The following is a 19,427-nucleotide window of genomic DNA, read 5'->3' on the forward strand; positions in this document are numbered from 1 at the left end:
GTTGTCCATTCCCCGTAGAATGGTTGTATCTTTCGTATCGTTACAGCTCCACGGGTACTGTGACGCCTCGGAGAAGGGTTACTGTGCTGTCATTTATTGTCGTGTCGTTCAAAATGACGGATCCGTTGTCGTGCGTCTTTGTTGCGCTAAAACGAAAGTGGCCCCACTTCGTAAATGTTCTATCCCGAGATGTGAGCTGTTATCTGCTGTCTTGTTGTCAGATTTGATTGTCTCGTTTGCAGAAGCTCTAAAAGATTTTCACACTTTTGATGATATCCACGCTTGGTCAGATTCTACTGTCGCGCTGACTTGGATTCGTTCGTGTCCATCAAAGTGGATAACTTTTGTGGCTAATAGGGTTGCGCACATACAAGAGAACGTCCCCCCTGAAAATTGGCACCACGTGTCTGGTTCGGATAATCCAGCGGATTGCGGCTCCCGCGGTTTGTTACCTGCTGATTTAATCCAGAATACGCTATGGTGGGCGGGGCCTACTTGGCTGTCTAATCCTCAAGAATCTTGGCCGCAATCTGAGATCCTTTCTGATCAAGCCGCTTCGAACGAGCAAAAAATCTATAGTTTGTTCACAGACTCTAATATATCGTTGATTGACAACATCATGAGCAGATCCTCGTCTTTACAACGCATATTGCGTATTTTCGCTTATTGTTTTCGGTTCATGCATAACTTGCAAAAATCATTGTCGAAAATCACAGATCCGAACCTGTCGTCTGAAGAAATTACGAAAGTTCTTCACTTTCTCGTGAAACATGTCCAGGAGCGAGCTTTCGCTTCAGAATTGCGGTGCTTGTTGACAGATAAGTCAACCCACTCTCTATCGAAGCCCATGCGGAAATTGGCGCCGTTTGTGGATGAGCGTGGAATGCTAAGGGTGGGCGGTCGCCTTTCTAAAGGAGACCTGTCGTTCGATGTGAAACATCCACTATTATTGCCTCGTGATCACAGGTTGACTACGTTGATCATTGAGGATTACCATCACCGGTTTATGCACCCTGGATTGCAAACATTGCAAAATTTATTAGCCCAAGAATTCTGGGTTCTATCGGCAAGAAGGGCTATAAACTCGGTTATTTCATCTTGTATGAAGTGCTTTCGCGCTCGGCCTAAAGTGGCATCTCCTCCAATAATGGGCAACTTACCATCGTTTCGAATTAATCAAATTAAACCATTTTCGTCAGCGGCAGTAAATTACGCTGGTCCCTTTGATACTTGTTTGGCCCGGGGCCGTGGTCTACGCACATTTAAATCGTATATTTGCGTTTTCGTATGCACTGCCACCAAAGCAGTACATCTTGAGCTGGCCTCAGAGCTCACCACAGAGGCATATCTCGCAGCTCTGCGCCGTTTCATTTCGCGCCGCGGCCGGTGCTCTAGGCTGATCTCGGATCAGGGTAGAAACTTTATTGGCGCATCCAATATGCTCCAAGAAGTCATGGCCAAGGCTTCACGTGCAGAACAAATAAATTTCGTTTTTAACCCGCCCGGCAGCCCACATTTCTCGGGGTTAGCCGAGGCTGGTGTAAAGTCAGTAAAGACACATCTCGCTCGCGTCGTGGGCTCTCAGCGCCTTACATTTGAGGAATTCTATACCATTTTGACCCAAATTGAGGCGATGCTGAACTCACGGCCTTTGTCCCCTGTCAGCTCGGACCCAAACGACCTGTCAGTTTTGACCCCCGGACATTTCCTTACTTTGGAGCCGCTCACCATATTGCCTGAAAGCAACATGGTAGATGCGAAATTAGGTCCACTTCAGAGATGGAAATTATTACAAAAGATCCATCAAGATTTCTGGCGCAAGTGGCACCTCGAATATCTGCACACATTGCAGCAGCGCCAGAAATGGTTCGATGGTCAGAAAAACATTGTCGTCGGGACGCTCGTGCTCATTGTCAATGAGCAATGTAGCCCCATGAAGTGGAAAATTGGCCGGGTGGTACAACTCCATCCAGGAAGTGACGGGATTTGTCGTGTTGTCACAGTTCGCACAGAATCGGGCGAACTTAAACGTCCGATAGTTAAACTGTGTCCCTTACCTTTGCAAAACTAGTGTTAATTCACTATCATATAGTCATAAGTATTCATTTTATCGTAGATTTAGATTAAAGTAAAAAATATATAGTAATAGGAAAATAAACCCTGAGCCATGTCGATTCTATTTTATCCTCAGTTGACAATAACAGTACAAACTTGTGGAAAATACGTTGTATTTTGGTGGGCGGAAAATGTTAAGGATTGTAGTCTTAAAATAATTTCGCCTGGCAACATTATCGCTCAAACTTAAAAAAAAACTATACTTCTTCCCTTCTCGTATCGCAAATGTAACATGTCGGGCGCATCTCGCTGCGCTAGTTATTATTTTCGAATATTATCGTCTCGGTTCATCTAAAAGATTCAATTTCGTCTGTAAACTGTGTGTACTCATTGTGGAAGGCTAATCAGTTGAAGAAGCACTGCTCCTGCTCCGTTTCGGTGTCCACGCTGGTCCAGGTAAATCGGATTCGAGGTAAGTCTAGACGAGCCGAAGGTCTGAGAAGCCTGCGCCAGCCTCCACCGAGAGCTGCACCGTCATCTACAGCTCAGCAAGGTGAGTGCTTTTACCAATTGACCTAGCCTGTCCTAAGTTCCACGGTATATCGTTTCGTATCGCGTCTCGTAATTCGCTTGAATACAGTCCACATAATTTTTAAATATCGAAGTAAAATAATCCCCTTAACAACATTCATTATTAGTAATACGAGGCCACCTAGTATCTACCATGTTAACATTGTTAACTGATTATTTGTATGTATATTATAAATGCACAAGAACCAAAGACGGTCAGGTAAAAATGGTAGTAAGGAGCGGCGAGTCCCACACACCATGCGTAAATGCATTCCCACCCGTCAAAAAAAAAGGTAAAAATGGTAGTATTTATACGTTTTTACAAAGGCAAATGCTATAAAAAAATTCGCACGGAAACTAGATTCTGCAAAGGCATCCTTAATAACCAAAACCTAGGTTAAATTAAGCAGTGGTGGCCGAGTGGATATGACGTCTGACTTTCAATCCGGAGGTCGCGGGTTCAAATCCTGGCTCGTACCAATGAGTTTTTCGGAACTTATGTACGAAATATCATTTGATATTTACCACTAGCTTTTCGGTGAAGGAAAACATCTGCGAAGAAATTCAAAGGTGTATGTGAAGTCCCCAATCCGCATTGGGCTAGCGTGGGGACTATAGCCCAAGCCCTCTCGCGTATGAGAGGAGGCCTGTGCTCAGCAGTGGGACGTATATAGGCTGAAATGATGAGGTTAAATTACATAATAATAACATCACGAGAACATGATGTATAATTATAATTTATTTTGGATTGTATTGTTTTTATATTTATTTTCTGTTCAATGGGCTGATTTTTATTGTGTTGTTGATTTTATATTCGTTAGATTTGGATAACATTTTGCTTGTTTGAAGAGCTTTTTATTCTGGGTGGAATAAATATGAATTTACAAAATTATTGAATTATATATGTAATTTTCCGTTGAGTTTGGAAAATACCACACGTTTTCGCAACTCAGTGGAAGATTTTGTAGGGCACACAGTGAAATTGTACCTACAGAATAGGGAACTCTAGCTATCCACCAATTTTTATCAAAATCTAACTAAACAAATTCGACACCAAATAAAAATCGGCCCTAATACCATTAGTGGTTTAATTTGGGATAACCAATAGTTGTTGGCACCCGTCCAATAATTGGCAAGTTCAATCGTCTTGAACGGTCTTACGATGTCTTGTTCGATTTGTGTATGTATTGTAGATTTTTTGCGACTTTACATTGAAATGTAATAAAGCGTTTATTTATCAGTAGGTACCTATCTGCCTGTAGAGTAAGCCCTAAGAGTTAAATATGGGTATCTGACTACTAGTGTTGGAGTTCTCACTTAAATGACTGGAATTAAGTTATAAGTTATAGAAGATTTTTTAAATTTCTTTCTCTAGTTAGAACTAGTTTTATCGCCTCAGTGAAAACGTGTAATCACTAAGTCAAAACTAGTTTTCCGTTAGGCCTCGGTGAAACATAGTTTGACTGGAAATTTTCAGAATAAAATAGTTCTCGCAAAGGCCCTAGGTGAAAACTAGCTTTCATTACTAATTTTGATGGGCAATCCGCTTATAAAATGTACGTATCGTTTTCAAGCAAAACAACCTCGATAAACTCGAAATGCACAAATGTTATCCCAAGGAGGACAATAACGCCTTATTAACAGACGTCACTATAAAAAAAATACTTTTTGTTCAAAATCAACACGATATCAAGCTAGTTTGCGGCGGATCTAAGTGGAATGCAGTAGTTCCCCGTCATCGATATCTTGTAACGCTGCATTTGCATTTACATCCAGGTTAACGCGCTGCGAACTTCGCCACAGCACACAAATAACGCGAGAAAGGTAACAAGTACGTTAACGAACTAAGACACTAACGGCCTGTTACACTAACAGCGTTTTTTGGATTAATTTTACACAAACCGCCCTAGTCCCACAGTAAGCTTAATAAGGCCAAAGATAAGGCTTGTGTTGTGAGTACTAGGCGACGATATTCTTCTTCGTCACGTTATCCCGGAATTGTACCACGGCTCATGGGAGCCTGGGGTCCGCTTGACAACTAATCCCATGATTTGACGTAGGCACTAGTTCTTACGAAAGCGACTGCCATCTGACCTTCCAACCCAGAGGGGAAACTAGGCCTTATTTGGATTAGTCCGGTTTCCTCACGATGTTTTCCTTCACCGAGAAGCAATTGGTAAATATCAAATGATATTTCGTACTTAGCTAAGTTCGGAAAAACTCATTGGTACGAGTCGGAGTTCAAATTAAACCCGCGACCTCCGGATTGAAAGAACACGCTCTTATCGCTAAGCCCCCAGCGCTTCTAGACGACGATATTATATAATATTACTTATTAATAATACATAGAAAACATCCATAATTTAAGAACAGACGGACGCCAACGAGTGACGTAATTAATTGTTTCATCACTTTCATGTTGAGTAACAAATAGTAGAACTGGAAATTTGTAAGTGGAAACTTGCATGAGAATTTTTTGATGAAAGTTTTCAGAACTATTTGGAAATTACGAGAATGTTCTCTATAGCGGATGGCGCTGGAGCTAATATACGGCGTTGCATGAACAAGAGATTTCCTTTGGCAGGATTAGTCCTTTAGGACCCAGGGATGGATTCAAGAAGTGGAGCCACCGAGATTTTTTTTGCTCTGAGCAAACACAACTACTACAACTTGTTCCTTGCTAGGGGTGGAATTAAGTGGGATATGAAAATAGTAACTGTATGCGGACGAAAGTTGCGCGGAATGTCGTAGGCGGAAGCTATAGTAGTATTGAATATAGGGAGCTAGTAGCTTTCTAGATTCTAGTGTTAAATTTGCATCGAATGACGAATAACTTGAAGATTTATTTGTCGGGCATGCTTTGGCATGGATCGCAATACTAAATGGGTGCAGTTACTAATAAGTGGCGTAGTTATATAGTTCATATATTATTATATTCAAGGCAACCGAAGAAATATGACCACTACTTTGCAATTAGGGCATTTTAGCCAAATGGAAAACAAAAGAGGTTCAGGTGAAATCACCGTAGGCTAAAACCGATTTACAAAAATAAATATAGTCTGTCAAGCCATTTCCGAATGCAGAGAGAACGGCAAATTTATAAAATGAAATTACTTTCCGATCGATGTTGATTTACATTTTTCACTCATAATTTTTTTAGCCTGCCTGTGACCACGGTCCTATTGACACGTTCGAAACGTCAGGCTAAATCAGCCGAGCCGAACAATAAAAGTAACTGTACGATTGTGTTAGATGTGATTCTGATGTTAAAATAATGTCATTTACAAATGGATAATATAAATTCGCCGATCGAGTAATATGCTTGTTCTATGAGAAGGAGTACTTTAAGGATGTCAGTCTTTGTGTTGAATATTGTGTCACTGATGTTTGATTCCTTTATCAATCTTTGTCAATACTGAGTTATACAGTGTTGGTCCCATCATGTTGGACGGCTTTCGTGATTTCGCGAGCCGGCATTTAGCCTCTATTTTCTCCAAGCCTCTTGAAATAGATCAATTTGCTCTACATTCTCGTTCCAATATTTGCTCGTACGTACCACCCTGTATTATCTACCCCGTGTTCAGGCCAAATGTAGGCTATTCTTGGTATTTTTACGAGCGAAAACGCAGGCTCAGCGTCAACAGGTCTATCTGTGCAGCCGGCCGAGCGTGAAGATACGCCGCACAGAAGAATGAGGTCTAAGGAATACAGTTGTGCTTCTATTTCATACGACTGAACTGCGAGGGCGATGTTTTCACCCGTCAATGCATGCAGTTGGACGGTTAGAAGGGGGCTAATTGATACACGTATCTAAACCATATGCAAGTCCGGTCATGCAGTTGCAGACCTTGGAGATCTCTTGTTAATTATTAATATCAATCATATCTTAAATTCGTAAAAGTATGTTGAGTTCACAAACATCTTTACAAACCAACGTTCCAAAATTATATTTACACGATCCTATTGTCAGTGTTTTAGAAGCCTGAAGAAGCGATTCTTTTCCTGTTAAATAAACTATTTTAACAATCAAAGCATTTCTGCTTTCATGAAGCAATTTGTCTCCCATATAAACCTAACCTATTCTGCGATAATCGCAAAGCGAACGCCCCACAGCATCGCGCCAAAAATACGTCAATGCCTACATACCCATAATACATGAGCACTAGTAGGATTAGAGCGCGTCCCCAGGGTGCCGGCGGAATTGGGGCCCACAATGCCGCTTATCTGATTGACTGTGAATTATGCTCCTGGCCTGAGAGAGCGCATTCCTAAAGTATGTATATTAGGGACTTATTTTACGGTTTTGAGAAATTAATAACGGTTACACCCTAAATAGGTTTGTATTACCTCAAAACACTCTGAAAATAAATTTCAGGTCATTCCTGTAGCTACCCGACTTTTATGCGATGCGATAACATTTATGAAAGTAGTTAACCAATTTTTTTTCTTTATGTTAATTTTTATGACAAACTTGACAAAGGAATCATAAGTTTGCAAACCATACTATTGGAGTCCAAATGCGAGAAGGGTCTTTTATAAAGGAGTTTAGGTACCCTTAGAGAATTTAACGGTTTAACTATTCCTATCCCGGTTTGGTTTGACAGATGCAATTTAGTTTATAAGTAAGTCTTGCTTATTTAATGAATCACTTAGCACTGGTTTTGCCCCCGGTAAATCAGGCTATGTCCATGAACGAATCGCAGTACTTACATAAACATAAAAACATATAAAAAGAGACAGCAGACACAAACCAGTGCATTGCACCCCATCGGTCAAGCCGGCGCGATCCGGAGATAAGTCGGCAGATCCATCTGCAGATAAAGGATGTGTCCGATAAATCTTGCATTCGCACTCGATCATTAATATCTGGGTGCAACGAACGGTTGCATTTAGCACGATACTTTGTGGGTGGAATAAAACGCGCGGTTTTAAAAAAGCAGTCAACTTTTGTTAGTTAAAAAACGCGCGATTTTTAAAACGCAACAAATTTTTGTTTGCCAAAGTTAAAGTTATAATATGATAGAAAAATGTCAAGAGTTTTGAATATGCTTACTTTTACACTTTATTGCACGGAACAAGGTCAGTGGTAGAGTGTCGATAAAACACAATTTCCACCGGTTTGCCTATTTAACTAAGTCGAGTTTAGTTCTTTACCTAGACTTATAAAGAAAAGGGAAGCCAAATTAGCTCGAGATAATATATATGTAACTAAATTTGCTGCGCCTTAGTTTTGAAGCGCAGCGCACTAGAATATGTATATCTTCTTCTTCCTCGCGTTATCCCGGCATTTTGCCACGCCTCATGGGAGCCAAGTAGGCGCTAGTTTTTACGAAAGCGACTGCCATCTGACCTTCCAACCCAGAGGGGAAACTAGGTCTTATTGGGATTAGTGCGGTTTCCTCACGATTTTTTCCTTCACCGAAAAGCAACTGGTAAATATCAAATGATACTTCGTACATAAGTTTCGAAAACTCATTGATACAAACCGGGTTTTGAACCCGCGACCTCCGGATTAAAAGTAACACGCTCTTACCGCTAGGCCACCAGCGCCACTAGAATATCTATATGACTAATGACTAAAATAAAATATAGGTTATCTTAGACATTCCAAAAGCGCTACATTGTACAATTACTCTTTAGTCGCTCCTAAACTAGTGAAATATGTGTACGTGCTAATGAGCTCCCGCAAACCGAACGAGAAAGAGACAAGCTTATGTTCCACAACGAGTGTCACAGGGAATTAATTAGGTAATTCGTAGGTAGCGATTGAAGTTTTTTTGCTTCTCATGTACGGGTATAATCTGTGTATAGTAATACATATCATCCTATATAATATGATTTGCGCAAATAGACGCGGCGTTTAATCGCAGCGCGCGGTCTGCTCCCGCAACCCGACGCTAATAAAGTTTGTTCCGGGAACGGCGGCTCGATCGCGGTATTAACAGTTTATTGATCCGTTAAGACGCGGGCATCCGGCAGCCGACGGGTTAGCGGTTAGCGGGTTCGAGTCCCGAAACGGACACGCGAAAATATTTGGGTCATCTTAAAAAATGGCTATGAATTAGGAATCTACGCCAAACGGTCTCTGAGAAAAACGCATCTAACCGATTCGCAAGACCGAGTGATCCCACAGTTCTCTCCGTGAACAAAGTTTTCTATACGGAGCACTAAAAATTTGTTCATAAGTACCAAGTAAATGTGTTGTAGAGTCGCCATCTGACATATCGGAGCGGCCAACACGTTCACTAATATTTGAACACGCTTCTATTGTCAAGACTCTTACGCCGTGGGTGCTCAGGTACACCTCGACCACCTCGGCCGCGCCGATATATGTATATCTGACGGCGACTGTGCCACATATACGGTCAAGTTCACAATAGTACATTTCGATGCTAGTGCGGAAGGTATGTCATTACTTCACGAGTACCGAGATATCTTGCCACGAGCCGCAAGCGAGTGGCAAGACTCGGGACGAGTGAAGAATGACATTTCCGCACGTGTATCGAACGACGTTTTTTAATACAGTTGCGAAAAAATAAGAAAAACATTGTTAATCGTACACTAAACAAAAGTGCTAACAGTGACAGCTCGGTTAGACGTCGTCTTTAAGTATATTATATCTATGGGCGTTTGGCAGCTATTCCGTTCCATTCAGTCAACTTATTAAGAACGGAATTTTCAATATTGAATATTAAAAAACAAACGTGTTATAATGATGAAGAGGTAAGTAATTAAATATGAAATATGTAATATTTTTAGTATTCTTACATTAACGGTAGGTTTTTATGCTGATTACGACGTTTAAAGGAAACTAATATTAACACTCATCAATAAGTAGTCGTGAATTGGAACAAGTATAAATTTGAAAAAATTGAAAAAGTAAAAGCACTAGTTCGAGATAACCAACTTTCCGCACGTTAAACAGCTACGTAAAGTAGCACTTTTTGAGCAACTGTATTAAAAATATATTTACAAGCCAACGTTCCATAAACATATTAACACAATTTTATTGTCAGTGTCTTAGAGGCGTGTCAATATATTTTTGGAACGTTGGCCTGTAAAGATGTTTGTGTACGCGACTGTGCCTGACAACTAAATGATCAAGTGATTCTAGATCATAATCCTATAGAAACAAGTACTTATGATGGCATTCAACTATAAAAACACGTGTCTTTCTAGGTCCCAGGATAATGTTGATGTAAGAATATTTGAGGACTGATTAAAGACCCCGAAGACCTGTATGTAAATTTAAGTACCCATTGTATAGACCTAAGAGTACCTGGCATATAAAGTATTTTTAACCGGCTACGGCAAAGTTTACAAGACGTGTTATGATCTCTAGTATCTCTACGTCTAGAGTCAGATATGTACTTAGGTACCACCTCTGCACACTCGATAATGACAAAGTACTTAAACACTTTAAAAAAATATATTGTGATAGATATGTTGATATATATGCCGATTTAAAGAACCTAACTATCAATACTATAACTGTTGTAAAAGTTGTAATATAGTTTTCATATATAAAAAAAACTGTTGGAGCGGTGCCATATAGGTACGTCAAATAACTATAAAATTATGACATTTATTGTGACACCTCACACTTTGTCAAATTCGGTGCAAAGTTAGCCTAACAGTCTGGCGGAGGCCTAATTCGCTCAACGATGTGTACACAGCCTAACAAAGATGGCTGACTCATTATGTATGGCCACGCGCACTCGTAAACCGTAACCAAGTGTTAATCAGGGTTAAGGGGGAAATACTAGATTAGGTTTTTCAGCTCTCAAAACTACTAGGCCTAGGTATTGCAGCGTAGAGCCCAGTGCACTATGTAGGCTACTTATGTAATAATAACTTTATTTTACAGAACATGCACTAGACAGGTACGAAGATAAAGGTGAAAGATACGTTAAAGACACATAAAGGTAAACTATACTTATCTTCCAATTGGCCTCATAAAATAGCCTGAATCTATATCTAAAGTAACCTTATCATTGGCCTTTGCGTCTATTGCAGACAGTTTATGGTGTAAGTCATTACACCGCCTGGGACGGAATTAAGGAAACGCAGGGATGCCCAGCACCTGCATTACCCACGCACAGCACGGATTACAGTCCAATGCTAAGAGGACCATCTCCTCTGTGACGAAATGGCTTCATGCTTCGTTTGCGGACTTAGTCGCCTCGTACGACACCCCTTATCCTATGTGAGGGTTGGCACTATTCTAATGCCGGTAACTACATGGTCAAAAAGTAATCTTATAGGTACTTAATATCCCCACGATTTGCCTGACCAGCCTAATATGTTTATACCCACTCCATTTTATGTACCACCAAAGCATATTGCTTTGCGGTAACACTGGTACGAGTAATAGCACTAAAAATATGTTTATAGTCAAAATAAGTGCGAAATCTTAACTTTGTAAATAATACCAAGTTGGATTTTTCTTCGCTAAAAATATTTAATTGTTCCCTAAAAATGTTCGAGGTCACAAGCCTCAAATCTTTAATCAGATTAAAAGTCTAGATCTAAAACTACTTAGCCGATTTTGTTGTTTAAATATAAAGCTTATTTAAAATAAGTGACCTATATTCAGATCAATTGGAGGTTCTTTACAAAAAAACCCACCATGATCAAATGTAAAGCCAAAACCGAAAAACATCAAGATTTCCACGGATAAAAAAGCTGCATTAAAACCCTTAACTTTTAAAAATGGCGCTGTTCATTGTCGCACAAATGTCCACTGGCTCCCACACCCACAAAAAGGGTAAAATGTGTATAGTTGTCTATGGGACTTGGGACCTTTTGTTAAGAGTTTGTTCGGCTAATTTTGGCAGCAGCGTTGTTTACGAGGTGGCTGAATTCAAGTGGAATCTATGCAAATACTTAGGATGCTAATGTGGCTGTAGATTGGGGTTCCTTTGGGACGATTCCACTTTTAAAATACACGAAAATGTTGAGACTGATTGCTAAGACGGTATTGATTATTTCATAAAGGAGCTAGTTAATGCCACTTTCTAAAATATTTTTTTTTATCTAGTTATTGTGAGTAATACTTATATTTAAAAAGACACAAAAACGACAACGAATATTTTACGTAGAAGGTATGTCACAATGTACCTAAGTTGGATTGGTCTTAGGACCTTTTTAATGAGGGCGCACAAAATGAACCAACATATGAAAAAAACTGCTGAAACCGTTTTGTGAAAAATTGAAAACGCAATGAAGGTATTCCCGGCTGGGCGACTCTTTTTCTAATTTGTGCAAAAGAAACCTGACAAGAAAAAAAATCACTTTGTATTAATATCGAACTATTAGCATCGCATCCGAATGCGACTCAATCACTCAATAGATAATTTAATTTTTGGACAAACGCCTTATTATAACGACAGGAAGATAAACATTCGGAATTAGGTAACATTGAAAGCTTCGCGTCGCAACTCATCTGAGGGCCTACCGCGACAAACGAAAATGTACATTTCCTTATCTGCTTTTCTATCGCTTGCATGTTTGAGCGATAGCGATAAATAAATTTCGATCGCCGTATGGCCTCTGGCCGCGGACTGGCCCGTGGGATCATAAAAACAACTTAAACTTATATGACCGGTTTTTTTTATGTTTCGCATAACGCCCTAAAATTCACGAAATTAAAACCATCGTGTTGCTAATATCGAGTGTTTAGCTTCGCATCTGAATGCGGGGCCGGTGACCCAATTTGCACGCTTGCTCTTTAACCGGTGCTTCGGCGCCTTAAGATTATACACAGGTTGGATCGTCTTAATGGGCAGAGGATTTTTTTTTAAAGTTTGGTTGGATGCTGAATTGGAAATAAAAACGGCATTAAAAATTATCGACTTAAAAGCTGACTGATTTAATATAACTAACTCTAGTCAAAAATCAATATCATACAATATTAGGCCCTTTCTTTTCTATGGATTGCGTTCGCACCTTTATAGGTATCGGTATCACATCAATATCAGATTTTTATAATTTGAATACCTACCTGTCTGTCGTTCCGTGGCCTATATCTTTGTTTCTAAGCTTGTAGTTTGGCATGGATATTACCTATTACAAATTATTTACGCAGCTAAAGTGGAATATAAAATCTTAATAAATATCGACCCACTTACTTTCGGGAAAGTAATTGAAATGCATGCAAAAAATAATAATTTTATTAGTTAAGCACCCTCGGTTATTCATTTATATTTAAACTACAAGCAATAAAAACACGGTTGTTCTTTAAAAACATTCTGTTTTCAAAACTGGTGAAATCCGGATTTCAGAACAGCTTGTAAAAAAGGTACAGTAAGCTTAACAAATGCTTGGCTTTTTCGTAAATTTATTTAGCATCCACAATGAAGTTAACAAACTGTTATTTTATACAGTTTTAAGGCCGCTATTGTGTTACACAGTTTTTTTAAACCGACTCCTGTTACATATACTCGTATTACGGCAAACATAACGCATTTTTTTATTAAAAGTTATATTTTTCATGAAAATTTACTAATAGTATGGCACATTTTGTGCATTCCCAGCAACTACAGGGAGATTTAATAAAGGGATCAGAAATTGACATTTTAGTCAGTATAATTTACTCATTATTTTTTAAGTAGACTTATAGTATATGTAGTCTGCGTTAAACATATTCGATACGCAACCCTGAGTTCAATAAATCACTGAATTATCATTATTTTGAGCCCTAATGGAATCCCTTCCTTAATTGTTCACAAATAGGTATACCGGATGAATTGAGTTCTGTTACGGATTATTGTGGGCCACCGCTGCATAATTGAGACTTCAATGCAATGCATTCCTACGAGAGTCTAGTAAAAAGCAAAACGCGTATTTGCAGTACATTTCGTCCAAATTATCAAAGTAATGAGCAAAATGTGAGCCGTCTTGGCTCCACAGCGTAACCAATACACGTTTCAAAACGGTGCTAAGAAAATAAAAGAAGATACTGGTACTCATTTAAGATTCTAAAGATACTGCAACACGATCTGACCTAATTCTCGAGTCTACGGGTGTTTAAAAAAATAAACTGATAAAAAACATTCAAATACCACCCATTTGGCTTCGTTTTCTCTTTTACATGTCAATTTAAATTCAAGACTAAAACGAGGCGCAAAGCAAGGTTTTTTTTAGTTGTGCTGCAAAATGTCGTAATACGGAAGAACAGATAAGAATCGTGTGAATGCACAAACACTGTAAAAGAAGCTTAATACAGTCGTTTCAGATGACAGCGATTTTACACGCAATGTAGACACAGCTTTATTTAAGTAAGTTGTTTTAATGTGACTTAAAACATTGGTAATCGTCTTTTGAATTTTAATATAAGAATATTTTTTGTAGTACTTACGTACTCGTAGATGATTCGATGGATTTTCCATACAAATAGTATCAAACGCAAACCCTAGTTACAATTCTCGATGTTCATTAGCAGAAGCATTTAAAGCGTCACAGTAATTTGAGCCGTAATTGTTATTACTTTTGGCTTTGAGATATTTCTGACTGGTCATTTATGACTTCGTGAATCAGGCTTGAAATGTATAGCTGAAAACTTTAATTGTAACGAAGAAAATGGCACATTTACAGTCACTACCAAACCATTTGCCCTTGAAAACATACACTATGAATTTGGTATGGTTTCCACACTTTAAAATGCTAGAGGAAGGATCAAGATATTGTTAATTCTGAAAGTAATATCGTGCCGCTCTCAGATCTTTTTTTGTCAGTTAACTACAAGAAAAATAAAGCATATTCTATATCAGTATACACTTCTATTTTACTTTATTTATTATAACACATATTTTGTTTAATAAATTATTATGTGTACTTACGTAGTTATACTAATTATTCAGGTGGTGGCTTGCGGACTCCGGCGCATGCACATCTGGAATACCACGGACTACGTTAGCGAACCGTTCTTATATCGGTCGGCGTGGTTGCTAGTCTTTATCTAACATTCGTTTCTATTTTAATACTATTTTAACCACCAGTTTAAAATGAGGACCTATTACTAACCCCTGAGGCACACCATGATACTCGAAGGGAAACCTAATACATACTGTCTGTTTGTATCAGAATTTTATTTATTTACTTTTAGGGTAATTATAGTAGTGTACCCTATGATGGGCGTGGAACCAGTAATGGGACAAAAAACCACAAATCCTGTAAAATAAGTGTCTAAAAGTAGTTTATAAACACTGCCTGTATATTATCATAAATAAGAGTCCTAGAGCTGTTTCAGTTTGAATTTTTATTAAATTTGGTTGTTTTTTAAGAAATTGGCGTCAACCCAAAAGTTGTCGTGTCACTGAAAAAAAATACCACTACGAATTCTTAACAACTTCGCTAAGAGAGGTGAGTTAATTTATTAAATTTTAATTAATTAATACTTGATGAAAACTAGAATGTGTTTTGTTAATTGCATTTACCATGAGATAAGGTATACAACATACTATGTTGTGACTCCACAGATGTAAAAAAATAGTGGTATTTGGCCCAATCCCATTATAGGAGCTGTAAAACTGCATACCTCCTATAATGGGCAATTTACATAATGATGCTTGCCATGCCATCATTTCATGTTTAAACAATACAGAAGTAAAATGTAGTTACGAAATATGTCAACCAGGAGGTATGCTCGGACTTCGGATAAATTAATATCGTTTTTTAGTGTGGGTCAAATCTTGGTAGCCGAGTTTGAGCCACTTTCCCGTTTTCCGATTGAGTTGAAATTTTGTATTCGTAATTAAATATGCAAATCGGATGATAATGCAATATTATGATAACATGGACCAGATCTGATGACCTATTTCAATATTTTATACTGATAGAGCAGTGTCCATTACTGGGGGGCCCATTACTGGAGCTTTGGTGTCCATGACTGGAGAAAAATAGCATAGTTTTAATTTGTTAAGTATGTGGAAACTCATTGCAGTATCTTTGATACAACACGCCTGAAACATGAAAGACGGGTAGGACTTTCATCTTTCAATACGCTAAGCGGTAGAACATTCACATGTATCAGGGAAATATCACAAATACTCCAAATTCCCTCTTAAATGTCCCATGACTGGTGCTGTTACTATATATAAATATATTTGCAATTTTTTTACTTGAGTACAACGGCATTAAAATACTTTGAATTAGAGATGTATCAAGCATATACAAGTCAATTTCTTTAGGTAAACTTAAAGGCATGGCAAAAAGCTGTGACTTTTATCAAAATAAACGAATGTAAAAAGCTTTAACGTCCAGAGAATGAATAGATATTTTTAAGTAAATGATAGAATATAACTTGATTCAGGTTTAATAAAAAAAACAATGAATAGACTTTTGACAAAAAGACTTTGCAACCACGCACCCACCGCAACAACAATGAATTCGCTTCGCTTGAAGAAAAAAGGCAATATAATATTGACTTAATGTCAAATCGTGAGTGAGAGACAACACCAGAGGTGTAGAAAAACATTCGCATGGCGGCAGAGTCGCAAGCCACAACCTAAAATAATGATTAAAACTAGAGCCAATTCAACAAAATTTTAAACATCCAATGTAAACGATCACCTGAAAAGTTTGAAGGTAGTCAGATGAGGATGACAGAAGATAAGAGAGTCGTCTTTACAACGTTTGTGCGTATTCAACAGGGTTCTTAGCCGTCAACGTGCCAATCATTAGCGTTTCCATAGTTCTAAACTACTACCTACTTTTAAATTAACCTACTAATAATTTGACTTAGAACAATGTATAGATAGTAGGTATTATAACGGTCGTTGCCAACGCGCCTCATAAAACCCGGCTATGGTTCCAAACAAATTGTAAAACACGTTCCGTAATATTTGTAGTAACACTACTAGAACTAGTAACACGTGTTACTAGGGACGATTACGTTCACCGAATAGTAGCTATTGGTAAATATTAGGAGTAATAGCTAAGGTAACAATCGTACATCGACAAACGCCAAACGAATAAATAAAAATACGGGTTGACAAATAGAAACTACGGTACGAAAAGTCACGTGACTATTTCCGTACCGTAGTCTCTATTGGCGTTATCTATTAACAATTGTCATCTTGGCTACGCCCCCGAGTTCGAACCTTTAACTTTATAGATGTAAATTAAAAATTATAAAATGGTAAAAAAAATGAAACACCTCAAAGATTTCGGAATGACCGATGCACAAGAACTTACGTGATTATTTCCATACATTATTAGTTGCAGGTTCAGCGGGCATTTTCTGTTAAACAATTGCCACTCGACGAGGCTTCTGACTATTCACCGGTGTACGACGCGCGCAACTGGGTATAAATACCTACCTGAGATACTGGGTACTAAATTGATAAATAATCGTTTAATATGGTTAATTTTGTCAAAATAATTTTACTTATATAAATTGATGTACCTACTCAATCCCGACGCAATCGACACTTCGTCTTCTATATAAAGAATCACTTGATCACCGATCAGCCATCATAGAAAACGGAGTGTCGCTCGCCTCGGCCCGGGCCTGGACCATTCTCGCGTGAGTCATCCTTGAAGCAATAAAAAAATATTTCAAAACTGACATTTTTATCAGGCCCGATCCCACTGACCCACATCGACGACATAGTTCACATTGTTGATGGAATCCGTTACATTTTGATTAACGCCACGTTTACGCGTGCGCGTAATAAAAAATGGCGAAACTAGTCCCCCAGTAAACTATTATTAGCGTAACGCGTACCTGTCAGACGTGACGCGTTTTTACGTTTCATAAAAGGAGGAATTTTTGGGTTAGTCAACTTTTGCTTGTAGTTCGTTGCCATTGCCTACTTTACAAATTGTCGGGTATGTGAATAAATATAGGTTGCGCTTGTACCGTCTATGTATAGGGGTATTCAAACTTTTGACTCGAGGGCCCCGGCTAGGCCTAGGCCTCTTCTCCTCGGGATCTCCTGTTTCCTTTCCGACAGTCAATATTCTTCTTGATTCATAACTGTTCGCCATCGAAACTCAAAATGTTGCTCAAACTTAAAATTCATTTACACTTTTCACTACAGCTAAATCTATAAATAAATATTTTGGGAACAATCTCACACAGATCGACCTAGCCCCAAAGCTAGCTACCTACTAGGCGACGATATTACATACTTATTACATACAACATTCATAACTCAGGAAAAAATATTCGTAATAAACACACTAATAAAGGCCCTTACCGGGATTCGAACCCGTGACCTCCTGCTTTGTAGGCAGGGTCACTATCGACTAGGCTAGGAGGCTGTATTATCCGAGGAGGTATCTTAATTTAAACCTTTATAGATCACGCGAAAACCTCTCTAGTTGAAACTTAAATATTTTACCCCCTAGTCATGTGGTAAGCCCCCCTCAAAAAAAGCGGGGATAAAGGGCAGTGGTGCTCCGCTGCCGACACATCAAGTCAAGGCCCTTTGCTTCTAAGAAAGCTCAAACTTACAAACTACAACTCACCTGAAAAAACAGGCAGAAACACACCCATTGGTAGTATTTGTAGATTTTTCTGTCGCTCATATCTTCCTTGCCCTTCTCGCGACTGTTGCCAATCCCCGGATACGGCACTTCTACTCCCACTTTCTTGTTGAAGAAACTCTTCAACGTATAAGTCGAATGAATCCAACAGTATGTGTTCAAAACGTCTTCAGGTATATCCTTAGTGTGTATACAGTCTATGGGGTTACCCACGTATTGTCTCGTAGTCACTATCAAACTAAAAGATATAAGTAAGATAACTGTTATAGAATAGTGTAGGCGAAACACTGGCGAGTCGATATGTACATAGTTCACTTTTATGAGATTCTTTAGACCGCGAAACACGTCTAACATCTTAAATGGTTAGACGAAAGTCTTATCATTATTAGCACTCTGTCTTTCTTCGTTTCATTGTCGAATCGTTGTTTTTTACATCGGAATAGTCACTTTTGTCGAATTCGTGAGTTAATTCATTTGGTCATTTTTGATAATTTTGTTTGTTTACTCATAACACTTGCTGTTTTCAATATGTGATCTTGGAAGCTGATTGTGCTGGCTGGTAAGTAATTTACCTGATAAAAATAACGAGTATCAAGTATGCATAATTTGTTAATTGACAAAGTTGGTAAATACGCTTAAAAGTGTAAAATATCATCGTCCATCGATTCATTGTGCCTCAAATTTTGATAAAAGTGAGTATAGTAGATTGTTAACCAAGACGGGTAACATTCACGGTACATGGTACGGGTTACAGGTAACTATATGCCTACAACCGAAAGTAAACGCACACTAGACATGTTTTCGTGATTTTTTCTATCTAGCCAAGATTCTCTATTTAAGGTTTTGGTTGAAGTTTGCCTTTGCAAAAATGCTTCAGTTCCCGTGTGAATAATTTCATAGTATGTAGCCTTGATTAAACATGTTAATTTTAATATAAAAACTACAATTATGTGTTAGCCCCCTGACACTGTGAAATGGAATGGAAATTCAGGAAATACATTTATTGACAAGCGTCAAGGTAACATGTTTTGGTTACCTTGACGCTGATCAATCATGAAAAACGATCTTAACAAAAAATACTTTTAACCAGTTAAACCTGGAGTTACCTTGGTTACTAGTACAATTTGATACTGGATTAACGGTTTAACCGCTTAACCCCGGGTTGGTGTGATGGCGCAAGTGGTGCTTATGAGTTTTTCGTATGTAATCTATGTCTTATATTCGTTACAAACTTGCATAATTAAGCACACTAACCCACACACCAACTGGAGTGATCTATGATAACGTATTTTTAATTCTTTCTATTAAAA

At 38.5% G+C, this 19,427-nt stretch overlaps 1 protein-coding gene across 8 annotated transcripts in view; it reads right to left on the bottom strand.

Annotated features, from left to right (window-relative positions):
- The window catches only part of LOC134679212 (innexin shaking-B), a 77,945-nt gene that overhangs the window by 18,755 nt on the left and 39,763 nt on the right, over positions 1-19,427 (bottom strand). For 2 of the 8 annotated variants that reach the window (XM_063538095.1, XM_063538092.1), the window contains exon 2: positions 18,100-18,673. The exons of 1 other annotated variant lie outside the window; for it this stretch is intronic. In XM_063538095.1, coding sequence (XP_063394165.1) covers positions 18,100-18,471 — 372 coding nt within the window. In that variant the 5' untranslated portion in view covers positions 18,472-18,673. Of the gene's footprint in view, positions 1-14,465; positions 14,519-18,099; positions 18,690-19,427 lie in introns of those variants that run through there. 5 more of the 8 variants (XM_063538096.1, XM_063538097.1, XM_063538094.1 and 2 more) reach the window with 5 other exon arrangements.

This window comes from Cydia fagiglandana, chromosome Z (assembly GCF_963556715.1).
Source record: "Cydia fagiglandana chromosome Z, ilCydFagi1.1, whole genome shotgun sequence".
NCBI classification, from domain to species: Eukaryota; Metazoa; Arthropoda; class Insecta; order Lepidoptera; family Tortricidae; genus Cydia; species Cydia fagiglandana.